General features: G+C 48.7%; 1 protein-coding gene across 3 annotated transcripts in view; it reads right to left on the bottom strand.

The window, feature by feature from the left end:
• TUSC3 (tumor suppressor candidate 3) overlaps nt 1-20,060 on the bottom strand; it is a 57,195-nt gene extending 37,135 nt beyond the window's left edge. Inside the window, exons 1-3 of one of the 3 annotated variants that reach the window (XM_068137751.1) lie at nt 19,913-20,060; nt 19,629-19,813; nt 18,138-18,231 (exon numbers count right to left, since the gene is read on the bottom strand). In XM_068137751.1, the coding sequence (XP_067993852.1) occupies nt 18,138-18,149 (12 nt within the window). In that variant the 5' untranslated portion in view covers nt 18,150-18,231; nt 19,629-19,813; nt 19,913-20,060. Of the gene's footprint in view, nt 1-11,164; nt 11,187-17,490; nt 17,675-18,137; nt 18,232-19,628; nt 19,814-19,912 lie in introns of those variants that run through there. The other 2 variants (XM_068137749.1, XM_068137752.1) reach the window with 2 other exon arrangements.
• Between the last annotated feature and the right edge of the window lie 1,232 nt (nt 20,061-21,292).

Raw genomic sequence — 21,292 nt, 5'->3', positions numbered from 1 at the left:
CCAGACTCGCTTCTGCCCAAGCCCTGGGGAAACGACCCTTCCTGTGCTAGCAACACGCACACAGCGCTGCCCCGGGCAGGGTCACAGCTCCCTCCTCACCACGCCTCACCCGCACCTTCCTCTGCTGCCTGCCCAGCACCAAGAGCTCCTGCCGGAGCTCCATGCAGCACAACAGCAGCAGCAGAGGTCAATCACTACAGGAACTGGAAGTTGCTCTGCCTTTCACGGAATGCTGGCAATACATCCCAGTTGGAAAGGGAGCAAAAAGCCAGGAGAGCCACAACAGCTCAGCTCCACAACTTTAAGGCCCTTTAAATGGCATCTGGATCTTTTCCCTCACGGTAAACAGGGCTTCTAGAGAGACATTTCACAGAGTCATGGATAGCTGAGCTCTCCTCAGCATGGAGTAACCACACAGAGACTAATCCCTCACAGCCCTGAAGGCCTGTGCTGCCACTGAACAATCACCCAGCAGTCAAGCCAGACAGCTCTGCTATGGGTAAGAGAGCTGTCTTCCTCCCCTCCAGTTCTCCAAGTGCTTTCCAACACCAGGGTACAATACAGGTACTGTGTTTTCAATCACAGGAGATGACTGAACTGCTACGATGCAAGCAAGCAGCTTGGAACCACTGGCTATGGAGAAAGCATCAAGACTTTACAGTGCATTGGACACCAAAGGCAGGCTGGGAGGCAGCAAAAGCCTGCCCTGGTAAAAGAAAGAATGCTAACAAATTAATTCAACAATCACTTAAAATCATACAGTAAATAAAATACACATCAGAGATGCTTTGCTTCCTCCAGTAAGTGCAAAGACAGGAGTCAGAAAAAAGGAATAAAAGGGTGGAAGTTAAACTGCTGTACAGGCACTTAGGCATTGCTTTGTACCCAGAACTGAACTGCAAAGCAATGATAGCTCAAACACACTGAAATCATCGACAGAATCCCTCTGAAAAGTAGTAAGTGATTAGTTTCATCACGGAACACCCAGCACTGTACTTCTGTTGTTCCACAACAGACAGCTAACACGAGGGTGTGCCACAGACAGGAACCACAGAAGCAGCCAAGTGACCTTCAGTTAAGCAAAACCCGAGCAGCTTTCTCCCACATCAGCGCAGCTGGTCCAGAGGAGACAAACAGCACTGAGCTGACAGCCGCTCTGGGTATGAGCACCCAGATGCTTCAGCTCACACAGCTGATACAAACCAAGAAAGTGAAAGAAAAGAATTCTTTGGCAGGGTGTTTTTGGTGGCTCGTTCTAAGGAGTTTGTTGTCACAGAGTAATGACAAATACAACAGGAGGAAGAAGGCATGGGCAGGAAATGTGACCTTCCACAGCCCCCCAGGGGTTTGCTTTCAAAGCACTCAGCACTAACGCTGCCAAGCACTCTCCATAATGATTATCCAGCTGCAGAAGACATCCCAGTTCTGATCACCTGAACGCACTCAGATGTGTTCTCAAGCCCTCTGTAGATCCAAGCCCATCATCATAAAGAGATAAGAAAGGCTGTGCCAGCTGAGGCCAACAGTCAGCCTAGTCCACAGCCAGGGTTGGACTCCCACACAACTGTGTGGGCACTAAGCAAACATCTTCTGTATCGTAGGATATATCCTGCCAGTCCTCCCCACCTGCATCTCAGCAACACCCTGAGCTACAGAGAGCTACCTCTGCATGTAAAATAACTCCACAAATGATACATTCTGACAAATTACTGAAGGCAAAGGCTGCATTCTCTGCACAAACACATCCATCTGTGCATGATGACACTTCTGCAGCTCCACATCCTGCCCTGACTCCCAGCTAGCTGTAGAGATATGCTACAGGTAAGTCCATCTACCACCTTACACTGAAACGAGTACTCCAGTTTGGCAGCCTGCATTCAGGTCTTCCTCTACTCCACTCTCACTAGACTACCTGGGGTACTCGGTGCCACAAAAACACAGACCTGCTCAAGTGGGTCCAGAGGAGGACCACTAAGACAACCAAGGGGCTTGTCTCCCATAAGGACAGGCTGAGAGAGTTGGGGTTGTTCAGCCTGGAGAATTCTCCATGGAGACATTACTGTGGCCTTCCAGTAGTTCCTTTCCTGTTCCTTGTCCTTGCAAGAACTCACAATGAAGCCCTGCACAGCCAGCAGGATGCCATCAGGAGCAGCCACACTGCCAGAGGCACTCACAGAGGCTGGCAGCACCAAAACTTCCTACAGTCCTACAGAGATGCCAGAGGAAAGCAGGTACCACTGAGCTTGTTCTAACGCTAGGCTGACACAAGTTACACTCCCTGCTGTCCAGAGGAGTCAGGTTTCACATTCCATTCACTGGACACTAACAAACCAATTCTTCCTACAGAACTGTGCCATGCCCCGTGACAAAACTTCCTTCCTCCTCTTGGCCACAGGGATGTGCAGAGCCCTAAATCAGTCTCAAGTTAGTGCAAGTTTTCCTCCCTCTGTATTTAGAAACAAAAGAAATCAATGTGATTGTGCTAAGCCCAGAGATGAAGTGCAAAGCCACAGGAATCACTTTCAGATTTCAGGAAGCCACCACAGACATTTCAACTCCTCCCCACACATCCCCAGTGCAGTAACACATCAGTGACCACAGGCAGGAGAAAGCATCACCAGAAATGAGATGCAATTACTGCCCTAATCCCTGCAGACAGAGAACACACTTATCCCACGTGGCAGAAACCTATCCTTTGAAGAGAAGATCCTGTGATTTGCTATCAGCTGCTAGGTCTGCATCACACTGAAGTACATGAAGCATTCCTTTGAATCCTGATTTCCTGCTACATGAGTAGCAGGATCTCCAAGGATGCAGCTCATCTGCATTGAGTTTACTCTGCAGAACAAGAGAATTCCACAAGGAACACAGTTATAAAATGTATGCAGTTATGAAACCTGTGCTGGACAGAACACATCTCATCAGCTTAAACATGCTGCACCATACAGCCTTGTGGAGTTACACAGACAGGACTGAACTGGAGGAATTGCCATCAATCCTGAGTGCTTCCCACACACACTCAGAGCACCACTCTGGCTTGAGTGCAATCACACAGCTGCCTCCCTGGCACACTGCTTGGCACCCTGGGCTTGGGCAAATACCCAATGCTCTGCTAAAGAAAAGAAAGCACTGGTTTGCCAAAAGCCATGCAAGCATGGAAACAACAGCAGAGTAATGCAAGACTCCAAGATCACAGCAGACGGGGCCTGTGGGCCAGGTGGCTTTGGACCAGCTCTTTGTGAAAGGAGAAGGGCAAAAGCAGTCTGCAGTGTGACTGAGTCACTCTGCACAGACACAGCTCTGTCTTCAGGATGAGTTACCAGCATCTGCAGCACCAAACTAAACCCTCATGTTTACACAAAAACAAATGCCCTGTTTGAGGCATGTAACAGTTCTCACTTCAAAACCTACAGCTCACACGAGAGGAAAATTCACTCTCCTGCCAGTCCCAAATGGCATTTGAACAGGCTGGCAGAGAAAAGCAACAAGATGCAAATAAAGCAGAGTTCTGTCACCTAGGAGTGCAAATTCCAATGAACACAAAGTTCAGGCAAAGGCTACCTTCCAAAACCAAAAGCTCTATTTCAGAAACAAGCCAATGGCTTCAAAGGAAAGCTGTGCTGCATCCAGCTCCTGAATCAGCTGGGGAAACCACTCAGAGCAAGCTCCATTACACACCCCTCTTGCCACAGTCTGCCCTACCTGTAACTGCTCATTGCTCTCTTCTTCCCCTTCTCCCTCTCTCGCTGGGATGAAAATCCCCACTTCTGCTGTGGAGATGAATCAGACAGAAGAGAGGAGAGGACCCATCACAACTGTTACGTGGAGCACAGGGAACAAGGAGACTCAGAAAACCATGGAATTGCCTCCTCTAGGAAGAGGAGATGCAGAACACTTTCAGAAGATAGTCTGAAAGTAACACAGGAGCAACAAGAAGAGGAAGAAAGCAGGCCTGGAGAATGGGATGCAAGCTTCTGCCACACCCAGGCCATGCAGCTGGACCGTGCATGTAGGACCTGCTATAAAGCTTAAGGACCCAGGAAGCGACACAAGGGCTCAGACAGGAGTCTGTAGCAGCATGTGGCAGCTCTGTTAACTAACAGCTGCACGCACCCTGGATGCTGCAGAATCCTGCACTGCTGCTCCCAGGCCACAGGCATAAACAATTTACAGGTGGAGTTAACACTGCCCAGGGCACGAGCAGAGGAGTTTTGGTTTCCTTTATGCTCTAATTTTGTCCAGGGAATGATTCCAGTGTGGCTGCCAGTTGCATAATCAGAGGGCTAAGAGAGAGATCCTAGTGATGGAGCAGAGCTACACTCTCCAAGGGACTGGAGGAGCACAGAAGAGAGACAGCTCTTGTCCCCTTGAGTTGGACAAAGCAGATCCCATTTGGTACTGGTGTTTGCACACAGAATACAAGAGGGCAGGGGTCAGCATGCCCCACAGCTGCTTCACCACACCATCCAACAGCAAAACAGGGTGATGCTGAGGAGCAGGAGGCTTCACAATGCTCTCTGAGCTGCTGCTGCAGCAGGGAGATAGTAAAAAAACAATCACCCAGATAATTTTATTTGTAAAGATTAGAATGACTGAAGAACAAAGACATTGCAGGGCAGTGTAAGCACCAATTCTGAACCCACTTCATCAGAGCTGTGCTGACAAGCAAGGCAGCAGGACAGATGTGCCAGGTCACCATACTGCATGCCTGCAAGGAGTCTTGTCCGAAGGGCAGACGTTAGCTTCACATAACACTAGCGTGTCCCAGCCATCCAGGGCACAAAGGAGGAGCAGAGAGCACAAACCAAGGTTTAAATATCCCAAAGGAGTGAAGAACTGCACCAGTTCTGGAAAAATTACATTACCTGTAAAACAATATAACAAATCTTAATTCCAGCTGCGAGGTTTGTGATGAAAACCCCACACATGAGATGACTGATCAGACACCTGCACACTGCTGATCTCCCCAGGTGGTGGGAATCCAATGGCTTGCATTATTCATCTGCTCTGAGGTGGAGGTTTACAGATGGCATCTGGAATGGCAGCTCTTAATTTCAGTGCTGAGCACTCCCATAAATACATGCAATTAATACTCTAACAAACTGCACCCAACCAGCCTCCCAGTGCCCAACAGGCCAGCAGTGTGGTTTGCCACCCTGCGCCGCTGACACGAGCAGGCAGTGCACCACAGAAAGTGAGCTGCCAAGCACAAAGCACTTACAGAAGCAGTGTGGGTCATGGGGAGCTGTTGTAGCTGGAGCCACAAATGGTTGTAATCACTACCTCTAAACAACAACAAATGCAAAGTAAATTAAACCAAGTAAATGAACTAGAAGTTAATGAAGTATCTTAGGACACCAAATCTGCACCTGGCTGACTTCAGCTTTCAGCTGTCAAGCTGAAAATAAACTCTGCTAGATGACAGACACAGACCTTTCCCCATGGTCAGACTGTGGTCCAGGCCTCCCTTAATCACAGAATCATAGAGTAGTTTGGGTTGGAAGGGAATATCTCCAGGGATGGAACTCACCCACCTCCCTGGGCAACCTGTTCCAGTCTTCCACCACCCTCACGGTAAAGAAGCTGCTCCTAACATCCAATCTAAATCTGCTCTCCTCTGTTCCAGCCCTTTTGTGGAATTCATCAGGACCAAGCATTCATCACAGATAGAGCCACCAGTGGAAAACATTAGAGTCAAGAAAACCAGAGGTGAAACCAGCTGAGAGGTGAGAGGTTATGGGTTGGTGGGGGGCATTGCTTCTCCTCCCCAGGCATCCACTTGCAGGCACTGTTAGAGAAAAAAACCACACACCTGACTAGGTGAACTCAGGCTGAAGGAGCTAAGCCATCCTTGCCTACCTGACATGGGGATCCCAGCTGAGTTGCTGTTATAACAGATTCAAAGCACAGGGTAGTTTTGTACCACTGCTCAAGAAGTAAAAAAAGATTTGTCCTGATGATTACAACATGGCCTAGAGTTTGCTGCTCTGAAAAGAGCTGGACTGAACCATTTGCCTGGGGAGGTGGTGGAGTCACCGTCATTGGAGGTGTTCAGGAGGAGACTTGATGGGGTGCTTGGTGCCATGGGTTAGTTGTTTAGGTGGTGTTGGATTGGTTGATGGGTTGGATGCGATGATCTTGAAGGCCTCTTCCAACCTGGTCTATTCTATGTAATATTCTATGTAATTTTCACTCAACAGAGCACAGCAAAGGGACAAAAATCAGTTCTGTGAGGGCTCCTGTCAATAGATGGATAACACAAGAGGCAAGGATTAAAGCCTAATGAATGAGAATCATCCCTTTTATAGATCAGTGCAGAGAATGATCATGAGCAGATGAGAATCCATTACCAGCCTTGTGCATACAGGGAATTGCAATAAGGGCTGGAGAGGGGAAAATGAAAGCACCTACCAGGGATCACCTTCATTTTGATCACGCCTCATACCACCGTGTCCCAGCTGCTTTTCCTTCCCCAGGCATAGCAAAGGAAAAAGACTTCACAGAGCTGATTCATGCAGCCTTTTCTGAATTTTCAGGGAAGAAATACAAACTCCAGACTTATGAGTCAGAGTGAGACTTTCAAGCCAAAAACTGGGAAACTAACAAATCTTCAAGACAACAGGAGGTCAGAGAAACAGAACCACGACGAAGCTCTGAGAACATCTTCCCTTTGTTCTGATTAGAAAGGCCAGGTCCAACAGAATTAATGCAACATTGGCTGCCAGAATAAAACAATGGGAAAGGTGAAAATAAAGGCTATCTGTGTGATCACGAAGTGTGGCACCAGGCAGGAACTATGGCAATGAAAAATGCAGGAAGGGAAAACATCCCATGAAGGAAAATGCAGCATTGTTACAGCAGGAGCAAAGAGAGGCAAGGGAAACCCTGCACTCCAGCACTGAAGGGGAGAGAAATACAACATGAAAGAGGAAGTGAATGGAAGTGGTCTGAAGTTTGACTTTGAACAAGACCTAGAGGACAGAAAGAAGATGAGTAAAACCCAGCAGAAGCACTAAACTTGGCGTCCTTCTCTGTGACTGGCATCTCAACGTTCCCAAACAACAACGCCTTTTACAAAGCCTTCCTCTGACAGCCAGATCAAGCTCTTGCCCATTTGCAGTTCCTGGTACACCAGGGCACAGCAAGGAGGATCACACAGCTCCTTGAGCGGGGATTCCTTTCACCAACACCACCTTCCTTGGTAGGTCCTTCAGCAGAAAACAAAGGACATGGCATGGCCTAAATGAATGGATGGACTCTGGTTCAGAGGAGGCAGACAGCCTCTCGTGACAGATGAGGCCCTTAATCCTTGTAACACAAATTAATTACTTTGTAGGTTCAGATCTATTTCTGAGTAGTTTAGGGGAAAACTACTCCTAGACACCAGCAGGTAAGAAAAAGGTGCAATTAATAAGACTGAAGCAGCATTTAATTATTGAATGATAAACCAAAACCCTACAAATGGTCAGGAAGCTTCAGTGCAAACCCTAAACGTTCAAATGTGTTAAAACAGTGGCTTCAACACCCTGCTCAGCGTGGATTTCTGTGTTGGATATTAAAAATTCAGGTACTTTGCAGCATGTTGAGGGAACTGGGAGTGGCATCAAGGCCTGCCTTTTGAAAGTAAAAGCTTTGTGTTTATCCCAATAGCCAGCTTGGATGCCTCTCCTCCACCTAGCATCCCATTAAAACCAAGTCAAGTACTAAATCAAACACCACTCATCTTGTGCTATCCTCTTATGCTTGGTACCTGCAGATGTACCACAGCTCGACTAAGCCAGGCAGAAGCATGTGAATCAATGAAGAATGTGAATCAATGACAAACAGGAACTGAGACCAGAGCCAGCAATGACAGATCTGAACAAGCTTCTCCCACCTGCCACCAGGTATTTACAACCCAGATTTTGTGGCATCTCCTCTTTCTCCACATTCTTGCAATACACAGCCCAGAAGAGCAAAAGAAAAATGCTGGTTTGAGTATCTTATGTCCTCTGTGAGGTTCCCAAAACTTCCAAGTATTGAAGGGCTGGCACTTGGAGCACTGGGCACAGGGCACTCTGAGCTTCCTTCCTCCAGCCACCTACATGGACAAAGGCAGTTACCACTGAGAGGGTCACAGCAGCTGAAATGGCAAAAGTGAGCAGGCTGAGGTCATCCTGAAGAACTCTCCTTACTTAGGCATGCCCTTGGCTTCCCTCCCTGCCCTCCATGTGCTCCCCAACTTGGAGGCTTGGCAAGCAGCACCCCTGTCCAGATGGCAGCAAGTGAAGCTCCTTGAGCAGATTGCATTACAACGTTTTACACTGAGCACTGATTGGATTAACTGCAGAGATAGCTGTGGGAAGCTGGGACTTCCCTCTTTGGAATGATCAGCATTCAGCTAGAAAATGATCTTCCCTCTTGTGGCTCCTCCATGGTACAGTGAATCAACCTCCTCTGGAGCCCTGTGCAGCAGGACAGCCTGGGTAGATCAGAATCAGCCAGCAGTGGAGGGCAAGGGGGCTGGAGAACAACAGAGCTGCTGCTGGAGCCTCAATAGCCACACGCTGCAGCCTTCTGCTTCCAACTAAGCTCTAAACTGGTTCCAAGGGGAGCCAAGAACCCAGATGAGCAGACAAACCTTTAGGGTACTTTATGCGAAGCAGGACATCACTTCCCAGAAATCAAATTAATATCAACTGATCACAGGAGTTCAGGCTGAGATGTCACATTGCGTTCAGAAACTCAATCTGATTGTCCCTGCTCAAGGTTCACAGCACACAAGGGCTCCAGAATACCTCATTTCTGTGCATGGAATGGGCTAAAACACAAAGGTCAAATCAGATGAGGACTGCCCTTCCACATGTACAAAAGCAGAACTTGGGATGCTTATTGCTTTTAAAAACATTGACTCAAGCCAGCAGCCTCCAGAAGCAGTTACAGAGGAGCACTGCAGATGGAAATCCTGCACCAAAAGCCACACGCTCCATGAGGTCTCATAAAAGTGGAATCATAGGTTGGAAAAGACCTCAGAGACCATCAAGTCCAACCTATCACCCAACACCTCCTGACTAACTAAACCATGGCTCCAAGTGCCACATCCAACCCTTTTTTGAACACCTCCAGTGATGGTGACTCCACCATCTCCCTGGGCAGCACATTCCAATGGGCAATCACTCTCTCTGTGTAGAACTTCTTCCTCACCTCCAGCCTAAACCTCCCCTGGCACAGCTTGAGACTGTGTCCTCTTGTTCTGGTGCTGGTTGCCTGGGAGAAGAGACCAGCACACACCTGTCTACAACCTCCCTTCAGGTAGTTGTAGACAGCAAGAAGGTCACCCCTGAGCCTCCTCTCCTCCAGGCTAAGCAACCCCAGCTCCCTGAGCTGCTCCTCATAAGGCTTGTGCTCGAGACCTCTCACCAGCCTCACTGCCCTTCTCTGGACACATTCTTTGATCATCTAAAGGATCTACAGTTTCAGAGATTCAGGGAGATTAAAAACTCCCAGGGAAATGCTATTTCCTACAGATCAGGGCAGAAGGGTGTGTGTACGTGCGTGTGTGCATGTGAAATACACAGGGATCTGTACTGATCAGCTATCCAGCTCCATGAAACAAAGAGAAATGAGACAGACTTGCATGCATTTTAATTGGAAAAGGACTAGAAGTGCCCCAAACCAAAGAGAGCACAAAGGAAATTAAGCTCCTGATAATATCTGGAAACTGTCCAGCAGATATTAATGATGTTTTATCTTGGTTTCAAAGCAAATTGCCCACTGAAGAAGTTAATGCCCTGCTATCAGTAAACAAAGCTTGGAAGAACACCAACAGACAAGAGCTTTTAGTCACACCTAGCTTACAAACCAAAGTGTTTCCCAACAGCAGGAAAATATTTACACAGTAACTTCAATATTAATGCATCCTTCTGCCCTCTGCCCAACAAGTTCTTCTGCACCCACTCCAAGCACTGTCACATTGTCAACCACAGAACCCATCTGCTAAGTTAGAGGCTTAGCAGTCCTACATCTTGAATTTGGATTAAGCTTCCTAGGACTGACATCCTCCCTGAAATTCCAGTGAAATTCCTGCCATTCACTTCACATTTCAGTTGAAAGTGCTGGGAGAAATAAGACTTACAGCTGCGAGATGAAAAAGCTTCCACTGCAGCACAGTAAAGCAGAGCCTGCCTTGGTTAAAGGCACAAACCAAGACTAAACTACTCAGGAACGTGATGCAGACAACTTTGCACTGTCAGCTCCTATCCTCTGACAGGCTGAAGGACCTGCCCTTCAAAATACATTTGATCAGTGAACTTGGCTTCTCTTAACTTGCAGTAGTCATGCCTGATGAACGCTTCCACTGTTTTTCCAAGCAGGGCCCTGCCATACTCCCTCAAACAAAGCTCAGTATGACTGAAGCATTCCTGCTGCTCAAACAGCATTCTGAGAAGTGTCTTTGTCTCCTTGTGTGCTCTTTAATGGATTTGTATGCAGTTTGTGTGGCAAATTTCACAGGCATTTTGCCACAGATTCAGATCAGCTGCTCCTGGAAAAGAAGAAGTTGCTCACCTTCGATACTCCTATCTGATCAGGTCACTAATGAGGCAAGTCACACCTCAGCCTAAGTCCCACAAGAACCGAGGACTTGCTTAGAGAACCTGCAAGAGGCATCTGGCTACTAACTCAGTTTGATGTGCCACTAACAGTAATCCCATTTAAGGCATGTGGCTTACCAACCTCAGTCATCCATCACCATAAAGACTGACTGACTGCAAGCTGATTTTTGCAGTGCTCAACTAGCAGTCCTAGATGCACTGTGAAGGCAACAGAACTGGCTGATACATATCTGAAGCATTTTTGGACATGAAGTCAGAAAGGCACAAATGGAAGAGAAATAAAGTTTCACTCCCTCATAGTTCTGCAGTGAAGTGCAGCATTTAGTGTCACATTAACCCATCTGTGCATCACAGGACCTCTGCCAGCTATTGCACTAAAAATTCTTCCAGGCCTATTTCAAAAAGGCAAGGGAGCACCTCCAAGAGGTTGCTGCACACAAGCAAGCTAAACCAAACAAATCTCTTGCAATTCATGCCAGCTTTCAAGGGGTTTTAGTTTCCCTCATGCACACCTCTACATTTTAAAGCGTTCCACCAAGTAAGGAGAAGTGGTTCAGGATGATCTTCCTCACCGTCTTAATATTCGAGGCCCAGGTCTCAGGAGAAATGCCCACACCCATATCCTGCAAACCAGGATCAACAGCCATGCTTGCAGCACCTTCCAGACCTGCACACAAGGCAGAGCATGAGACAGCCTAGCCAGAACACAGGGCCCTGAGAGGAGAGGAAACAGAGCAGGCAATACCCAGGAGATGACATACCTGTTTTGCTTCTTGTTCTCATTTCTAAGAGCCATGTAGACAATCCTGACTGAACAATGAGCACAGAGTTAGCAGCATCACCTCCTCTTGGAGCTGAAGTCAGCACAGCAATTCACCAGCACACCTACTCCATCAGGAAACTGTAGGCAGGAGGTGGACAGTGCAGTCTCACAGGTGTAACTTCAGCATCCCAACTCCAGAGCAAGACCTCACAAACATCCCCCTGCATTCCTCATTCCCTAGTCAAAGCTCATGGACTGTGCAGGGTGCTGCTAGTGCTCCTGTGCTGAGCAGCCCTACTCCTTCCACTACCCACTTGCTGTGGTTTTTGTCAATTATACCTACTTTCAGGGGGTTATTAGAAGAAGAGGCCTAAACCAGACACCAGTTAAAGTTCACTTTTCAGCACTGACCAATTCCTTAGCCAATAAAATATGACCTTCAAACCCCTTTTTAGAATGAAAAGAGTAAGTCTGAAGATCCAAAACAGTAACAGCAACCCCGCAGCTTCCCCACTCCAGCTGTACTGCCTGACTCCTGCAGAGCACTCAGAGCTGGAGCAGATGCAACCTGTATTGGCCATGTGCTGCACAGGATGTGCTGTACAAACGGGGAGAGAACAGGGGAGATCAACTACACTACTGATCTGTCTTGTGGTAGTGAGGATGCCAAACAGGGACAGCTGGGACAGGAAAGTTTCAGGAATCCAATTATGAAATGCCACCAGGCTGCTGCAAGCATCCTTCAGTTCACCTACTGCATGCAGGCACTGCAAACATCAAGGTCCTCTGTACAGAGTAACTGCTGGTTAATTTTGGCAAGTTCCTTGGAGATTTCACTCAATTAGCAACGGACTAGGAAGGGATAGAGTGGTTTTGGCTGCTTGTAGAAATAAGCTGAACATAAGGAATTCTCGCAAACACTTCCCCCCCCCCCCCCTCCTTATTCTTTTTAGGACAGAGCTGGAAAAAGCATTTTGGATTGCATTTAAAGAGTTTTACATTTTCAGGCACAACTTCTCACTGCTATTTCACTTCAGATCCAGAACAGTCATTTTAAAGCTTAAAGATTGACTGAAAGAAAATCCTCTCTCCCTGCTGCATCAATAGGTAAAATGGCCAATTACACAAATGGATATGAACCCTCCATCTAAGAGACGCCTTTAAAATGGCTTGCAGCTGAAGTCTATAGTCAGGGCTGAGCTGCTCTTCCCAGGTTCAACCTTTGCCACCCCTCAATTTTTAATGAAGTTTTGAAGAGGAGTCTGTACTCAGGATAACTGCCAGAGGTTTTCCTGCATGCTGTTTCAAAAGCAGAACTATGCACTGCTCCAGCCTGGAGACCAAGCCCAACCTTCTGACGATCAGAAAGGTTTCACCTCCAGATTAACGTTAAACACAATTTCAAGAGATACAGTGAAGAAAATCTTTTAAAGCTTTAATACCACAGTAAGGTTGAAATAGTCTGAAAGACCCTGAGAGACAGAAGGTGGTCTGGTCTGCAGCAGGTGCCACTGAGCCTCTGCTGAACACTCCTCAGCCAGGACACGCCTCGGCTTTCTCTCCACTCGCTGTGCCACATTTCACACAACCTCCTCCTTCCAATTAACCATGCAGGCAGAACACGAGGAGGAGGAGAGAATGCTGCACACCACTGAGAACAGCTCCTTGCACTATGGAGCAAGAGACCAGGGGCAGCAGGCTTTACTGCACACCTGGCAGGCCCTGGCTCAGAAAGGGTGAGGACTGCTACCTGTATAGAGCAACACCAGAACCCAAAAGAGGAGGAAGGGATTTTGGAAGGTACTATCCTGGCAGCAAGGGAAGGCACACAGGAATGATCAGCAATAACCTTCAATAAACAAGGTGGGCTCAATACCTGAAAGAAAGGGAAAGGAGCACAGGGTACAGAGGCAAGAGGATCCTGTTAACCTATCACAGTTAATTTCACGTTCAGGACTGAAGGCTCTCTCACACAATACTCCAGGCCTTAAAAACAATACACAGTGCCTTCTATTTGTAAGAAAAAAAGGACCCCTGGAGAAGCTGCCAAATGTCAGCTTTACAGAATGACAGAATCACCAAGGTTGGAAGACACCTCAAAGATCATGGAGTCCAACCTGTCACCACAGACCTCATGACTAGACCATAGCACCAAGTGCCACATCCAATCCCCTCTTGAACACCTCCAGGGATGGGGACTCCACCACCTCCCTGGGCAGCACCTTTCTCCTCACCTCCAGCCTAAACCTCCCCTGGCACAGCTTGAGACTATGTCCTCTTGTTCTGGTGCTGGCTGCCTGGGAGGAGAGACCAACCCCCACCTGGCTACAACCTCCCTGCAGGGAGTTGCAGAGAGCAATGAGGTCACCCCTGAGCCTCCTCTTCTCCAGGCTAAGCAACCCCAGCTCCCTCAGCCTCTCCTCACAGGGCTGTGCTCAAGGCCTCTCCCCAGCCTTGTTGCCCTTCTCTGGACACCTTCAAGTGTTTCGATGTCCTTCTTAAACTGAGTGGCCCAGAACTGGACACAGGACTCAAGGTGTGGCCTAACCAATGCAGAGCACAGGGCACAATGACCTCCCTGCTCCTGCTGGCCACACTATTCCTGATGCAGTCCAGGATGCCATTGGCCCTCTTGGCCACCTGGGCACACTGCTGGCTCATGTTTAGGTGGCTGTCACTCAGCACCCCCAGGTCCCTTTCTGTTTGGCAGCTCTCAGCCACTCTGACCCCAGCCTGTAGCTCTGCATTGGGTTGCCATGGCCAAAGTGCAGCAACTGGCACTTGGACTTGTTGAATGCCCATCTGTCCAGTTGGTTGAGGTCCCTCTGCAGAGCCCTTCTACCCTCTAACAGATCAACTCCTGCCCCCAGCTTGGTGTCTTCTGCAAACTTACTGATGATGGACTCAATCCCCTCATCCAGATCATCAATAAAGATATTGAAAAGGATGGGGCCCAGCACTGATCCTTGGGGCACACCACTGGTGACTGGCTGCCAGCTGGCTGTGGCACCATTCACCACCACTCTCTGGGCTCAGCCTCCAGCCAGTTCCTAACCCAGCACAGAGTGTAGTGGTCCAAGCCACGAGCTGACAGCTTAGACAGCAGTTTGCTGTGGGGGACGGTGTCAAAGGCCTTGCTGAAGTCCAGGCAGACCACATCCACAGCCTCCCTACATCCACCAGGCAGTCACCTGATCACAGAAGATCAGGTTGGAGAGGCAGGACCTGCCCTTCCTAAATCCATGTTGGCTGGACCTGAGCCCTTGGCCATCCTTCAGGTGCGCCATTATTGCCGCCAGGATAATCTGCTCCATCACTTTCCCTGGCACTGAGGTCAGGCTGCCAGGCCTGGAGTTTCCAGGTTCCTCCATCCAAACCTTCTTGTGGATGGGGAACACACTGGCCAGTTTCAGTCATCTGGGACCTCACCTGTGAGCCAGGACTGGAGGAAAATGATGGAGAGCGGCTTGGCAGCTCATCTGCCAGCTCTCTCAGCACCCTAGGATGGATCCCATCTGGTCCCATGGACTTGTGAGTGTCCAAGTGGCTCAGCAGGTCCTGAACTAATTCCTCATGGATTTCCGGGGCATTACACTGCTCCCCGACCCCATCGCCCAGCTCCGGAGGCCACTCCTCCTGAACTCCTCCTGCCTTGCTGTTGAACATTGAGGCAAAGAAGGTGTTCAGGACCTCAGCCTTCTCCTCGTCTTCAGTCACCGTGTTCCCCCCCAGGTCCAATAGGGAGTGCAGGTTCTTCCTGCCCTCGTTTTAGCACTAACATATTTGTAAGAAAGCTTTGTACTGCCTTTCACAGAGGTGGCCAGCTTCAGTTCCAACTGGGCCTTTGCCTCTCTAATTGTTCTCCTTTGGCCCTGAAATGGTGCAGATTCCACATTGGAGAGTAAAGTTCTTCATGGCCACGATGAAGAGATGAAAAGGCTCAGAGATGCAGGTCAGATCCTTGCAAACAAGTCCTTTTCACAATGGCACTCAGTGCTAGGCTGCCCAAGATGTAAAGGCATCATCACTAAAGGCTCTGTGGGCACAGACGTCAGTCAGGAACAACAGGCTTGGCTGATAACTGGGATGAAGGATCAAGATTATCCTTCCAACCCTACCTTCTAACATTCCCCACAATCCCTGTAACTTCTACACCCACTTGGGGAAAGGGTGAAAAAGATAAGGAATAGAGATAGGAGTCCTGAAACGTTTCAAAACAGTGTAAAGCAGGGCAGCAGTTGGGTTACTGCAAGGCTGTTCCATGTCACCATCACATTTGTGAACAGACTTAAGATCAACAAGATGCTCCCACTTGAAGCAAGCTGATGTGCTGGTCTACAAAGCTAGCTCCCCTGTGTCAGGTTCAGCAATGGTGACAAACTGACAGACAGAAAAACAGCTGTTCCAGTGGCTTATCTGTGCTTTAACTCCGCTTCTGAACCATCCATCTGAAAGCTCAACTTTACCCTCTACAAAAAGTCCTTCTGCTACTGCAGTACCAACCTCCTGTGTGTTTCAGTCAACCCTCATTTGTCTATAGAAATAGTTATGGGAAGCAATCTACAACAAAAAGCCAAGTGGCCTCTTGAAAACTCAGAATCACAGAGGACCATGCTGGAAGAGACCACGAGGGCCATCTGGTCCAACACTACTCAGCAAAAGCATGGTCTAGACAAGACAGCCCAGCACTCTGTCCAGTTGAATCTTGTGAGTGGCCAGTGCTGGGGAATCCACCACTTCATTTGTTATGTTGATACCCAAGGAATTTACCTCAATGATTACTGCTTGACAAGCCCATAAAGTCAGACCCCTATTCAGAAATCCAAACAGGGGTTTTACAGACTAGCTCGAGCCTTTTAGAATCATAGAATATCCTCAGCTGGAAAGAACCCACAAAGATCATAGAGACCAACTCCTGACTCCACACTGGGCAACCTGGAAGTTTAACCATGACCACTTCCCTGGGGAGCTTGCTCCAGTGCTTGACGACCCCTCCAGCCAGGAACATTTTCCTAATACCCTGATCTGAACCTACCATGGCTTTAAGCCATTCCTTCCAGTCCTGTCACTGGGCACCAGAGAGAAGACATCAGCACCTCCCTCTCTGCTCCTTCTTATTTGTCTTCTCTGGCCATGAGCCTTAGTTACCTGCACAGTTCTTTACAGAAAAACAAACACAAACTCCACCATCCTTCTCTCAGTCTGAGCAGATGGTTCACACTGAGGATCTGACAGCAAAACTGTTCTTTCCCTCTTCTCCCCCAGCACAAAGCACAAGTCGTCTGGCAACCCTTGAAACAGAAAGCATACGTGAAAAAATGTCAGAAATTGAATTCTACAGTTTGGTAAAAGCTTGTCTCCTCCCTTAAACGAAGTTAGAGAGAAGCAGTAAAGAGACGCTGCTGGTTGGCACTGAGGATCTCAGAACCCGGCCTGGCATCGAGGGCAAGCCAGGGGCAGAGGTGTAGCAAGCTCCAGTACCTGAAACCTGAACAAGCAGACACTCACAGGCTCTTGCTCGTTTCCCTATTTAAGCACAACGGCTGCTAAGCTATAGACTGATGGTACGGAAGCTGCATTAGAACTGCTCCTCTCCTCCACATCTCTCTTCCCCAGAAGCCACCTCCAGGCATCAGCACCTGCACCAGCACTCAGCTGCTGCCATCGCGCCAGCGGGGTTTAACTCTCCTGATGGCTGCTCAGGGCTCCTCACCCTCGGCTGGCTGCTGAGACAGCCGAGCACAGGACGGCGGCCCTCGCCCTCAGCGGCTCAGAGCCAGGGAGTGGAGGGCCCACGACAACGGATGGCAGCCGCCTGGGCTGAGACATCGCGCCGGGGACCGCCAACGCGGCGCTGCCAACCGCCGGCGCTGGAGGTGCGGCGCTGCCTGCCGGCTGCCCTGGCGACGCCGCCGCCCGCAGCCGGCCATCTTCCGCCCCACCGGCGCCCCGCTCAGCGCTGGGGAGGGAGAGGAGCAGGGTGCCCCGTGGCCGAGGCAGTGCGGGGCCGGCAGAGCGAAAAGCGCCGGGCGGAGCGGGACGCAGCCGGCGCCGGCTGGCGAGGGGAAGGCAGCGCGGCAGGGCAGCCCCGGCCCATCAGCCGGGCGCGAGGGCGAAAGAAGCGAACGTTTCTACCTCTTTCTTTTTCTGTCCTCCCCCGAGCTGGCCGCAAAGGAGGAGCAGGAGCAGCAGCAACAGCAGAACACAGCTCCCGGCCGGCACCTGCAGCAGCCGCCGCGGCGCGCCGGTACCCAGCGCCATGTTCCCCCCGCCGCCCGGCCACTGGCCCCCGCCGGCGAGCACCTGCGGCGCCGCTGCCCACTTCCTGCCTGCTGATTGGGCCGCGCCCTGGCCAATCGCGGCGCCCCGGCCTGTCGCGGTGCCTCCTGGGAAATGGAGTTCCGCTGCGTGCCGCGCCTCGTTCCTCGAGGCCAGCGCGGCGGGCGCGGGTCCCGGGTCTGCCGCGGGGCTCCGCGCACCTGGGCAGAAAGGGCAACTCGCAGTGCGAGTGTGAACAACAGGCAAAGTGCGTATATCCACTTGGCAGATTTCAGCATTCTGTGCAGGAAATCATGCCATGCACTGGCACAATCCATTTAAATTTAATCCCCAGAGTACCACACGTGCAGCTTGGTTACTTTCATTCAAGGCACTCTTTAAATTGGAGACTGCATATTGTCTTGTTTGCCGTCTAAGTACAGGCAAGTTAGGTAATGTTAAATTAATGTGCACAGACTTAATTTTTTCTTCTGCCCCCCCCCCCCCCCCGAATTTCAACTCACCTTATCTTCCATTTGTTATTCCACACATCTGCCGAAGATCAGAAGACAGCATTACTCTCTTCAGACTGTTCGAGATCACTCAAACACTGTGGCTCTTATAATAAAAACACCATAATAAAGCATTAAGCTCTGACACTGAAAGAATAATCCAAAGTATGTTTATTTTAGGCATAGGCATTTTAAAGGGCGCTGCTGACACCTTAGCACTGGCCATTTAAAACATGCAGTACCCACTGCAGTGTAAGTGGCTTAGAAGTGTTTTGATTAACACTGTAAGAAATTATTATTCTCATCTTGCACACAGCCTTTGTTAGTTGGTTGGGTTTTTTTCTTGTAGCCAGTAGTCTTTGTATGCTATTTACTTTGCATTCATGACTGAGGAAAATCATCTCTTGCAGAGCTATTGTTTAATGTAATTATCTGAAGGTTTATCGGTGCCACTTTTTCAGTAATCCCCTTAAACCTGGCCTTTATTACACCCAGCTGAGCTGTGACAGAAGTGATGTGAGTGAAGTTGCCATCTCAGTCATATAGTAAAAGTTTCTCTTTTGCTTGTCAGGTATCATCTGCTACTTCTTTGAGCCACCCTTGGTTTTATTCATGATATGGTTGTTGAGCTTTTTTTGATTGGAAAACACTTCTCCAAGCCCTAGCATTTTGTGCAGGAGTGCAGCCCAACATCTACAAACACTGCAGACATGCAGCAGTGTTGGTTTGGGTTTTACCAAGCCCGTCACTGGAGCGTTAGCTACAGCAGCAGCCTGCAGCAGTGAGGGAAAGTTCACGTGAGGCTTACATGTGCCAGCCTCACAGAACGAGGAATTGCATTTGCTAAGTGCCATTTAGTACTGAACTGACCTGAAATGAGGCACTTTGGCCATTTTATTCAGATGTGATGAAACATCTTAATCCTGAGAATGCTTGTTTCCTTAAAACTAATGATGCTATATCACGAAGTCACAGAATCATTCAGGTTGGAAAAGATTCTTGAGATCATCAAGTAAAACTACTAACCCTACTCTACTAAGTTCACCACTAAACCACAGAGCTAAGTGCCACATCTAAACGACCTTGAAAGACCTTCAGGGGTGGTGACCCCACCACCTCCCTGGGCAGCCTGTGCCAACACTTGACCACTCTCTCAGTGAAAAGATTTTTCCTAATGTCCAGCCCAGATGGGAAAACACAACGTGTTTCATTGTGATTTGGGACCAAAATAACTAGTGCCAGACCTTTCTGCAAGAGATTAAGACTGTTGTAGTTCCTGTATCTGAAATCTGCAGGGGCTAATAGTCTTGGGAAGTGACCCACACCAGTGTAGTCCTGCTCTGCTAGGAAAGGGCTGTGCTTATGAACAAGTGGCAAAGCAGTAGCAAGGGCTGCTTCCAAGGGAAAAGATTATGAACTTCTGGGCAATCTTTTCTTAAGGACAGACTTTTACTGCTTTTATATGGGCATTAAACAGTCACAGGGCAGGAGTTCCAGACTTACACATTGCAAGATGGATTTGTTCCTACAATTGGATGGAAAGGTGTCTGCTCTTCTGGCTTGCAGCCCTCTGCCTTGAGAGAGTTCTTTGTCATTCATGCCCCATTGATGTCTCTTGAACCAGTGAGCCACATCTCCTCGAGTCAGGGCTGAAGGGGGATTGTACTGGGTGACATTTTTTCTTTTCCCTGTTAAAGATGAAGTATGCAAAACAAAGCTGAGGAGTACGCAGCCTCCCAAAAAAGCAGGCTGCCATTCATCAACTGTGTGGTTAAGAGTATTCTTACCTCTCACAGATGTGCTTTTCAAGGGACTGAAGCTCTTGGAGTTTGGCACCCACAGACTCCGATGCATGCCTAGGAAGAATCTGGCGTGTGGGTGGCAGTAGCATAGCTGTCTCTGGTTCCTGTTCCGGACTTTGTTTCCTCTAAGTACAGAGGATAAAACTACCCAGCTACCTGTCAGCCACCCCAGCGGAGCAGTTGAAGGAGTGAACTGCTACAGTTTTCCCTTCATTTTAATTTTGGGGGTGTGAGGGTAAGGTGGGGAAGTGTTTGTTTCACAAACTAAAGAAAGACAGCAGTGGGCCAGGCTGTTCATGCTGACAATGCCTCCTTCAATCCCAGCCACACTGGCAGGCTTTTCATAACCTTTTCTTCCTGGCCAAGGCACCATCCTTTCCTGGGCAGTGCAGCTGTAGTACTTGCAACAGACCAAGCCATGGTCCTTGTTGCACTTTGCCATGGGTTGAGCTGGACCTGCTGCTCCACACCATGCTGCAGCCACCCCAGCCCCAAAAATGAAAGTGCTGGCTGGCTGGGGCTTGGAGTTCAGATTGCACCGTGGGAGGCTGCCTGTGCCCCTTGCTGCTTCTGGAGTCTGGCTTCTAGGCTGTGGTCTCTTTTCTGCAGACATGGCAGCAGAAAGAGTGGCAGTGGGGGAGCTGCTGGGTTTGGGTTTCTGGTTTATGCTGTTTTCCCCCCTGTGTATTTCACTGCTCTTCTTCTGCAAATAGGCCAAGCTAAGGTAATCATGCAGTGTATTACTAGATTGATTAGATTATTAGCTGAGGTAATTACACATTGTGCTTACGGTATCTTATGTTACACTGAACTCTTCTCTCTTCATCTCAGCCCTCAGTTGTGTGTATCACTCTTCCCCTCACTTTTGTGTTGGGGGAGCAGGTGGTTTAGCCCTTGCACTAAACCGTTACACACATAAAGTTTAGTGGCATGCTTCATACCCCTTGTATAAAAGGTAAGTGCCATGAAAAGAGATTGACTACAAAAGCTCATCCCATCTTCACTTGGCTAGTTTTCATTTCATTGACTTTTAGTAAACTTCTTACTTGTGCATGCAGGTCAAGGGATGTACATTTTCCTGTCATTGTCCTATTCCACTGACTCCAGAAAAGATTGCAAGACATATTATAGAAAAAACTTACTGGATGGAAATGAGCAACAAATTAATCTTCTTCCACAGCAAGAGGCCATACATTTGAGTTCCTGTTGGTTTGCAAACTTCTGTTTTGCTTTGTTCATAGATTAATTTCATATGACTATGACAAATGCAGCACATGTTATCTGGGATAAACAGACTGACATGCAGAAGAGAATGATCCCTACAGTCAGGAAAATTAAAACAGCAAGCTAAGGAAACCCAAGAAT

Source organism: Melanerpes formicivorus, unplaced genomic scaffold (genome assembly GCF_026170545.1).
Source record: "Melanerpes formicivorus ecotype bairdi unplaced genomic scaffold, bMelFor1.0.p_v2 SCAF_4, whole genome shotgun sequence".
Lineage (NCBI taxonomy): Eukaryota > Metazoa > Chordata > Aves > Piciformes > Picidae > Melanerpes > Melanerpes formicivorus.
Note: the sequence above shows the minus strand (reverse complement) of the source record. Positions and strands in the feature narration are given on the sequence as shown.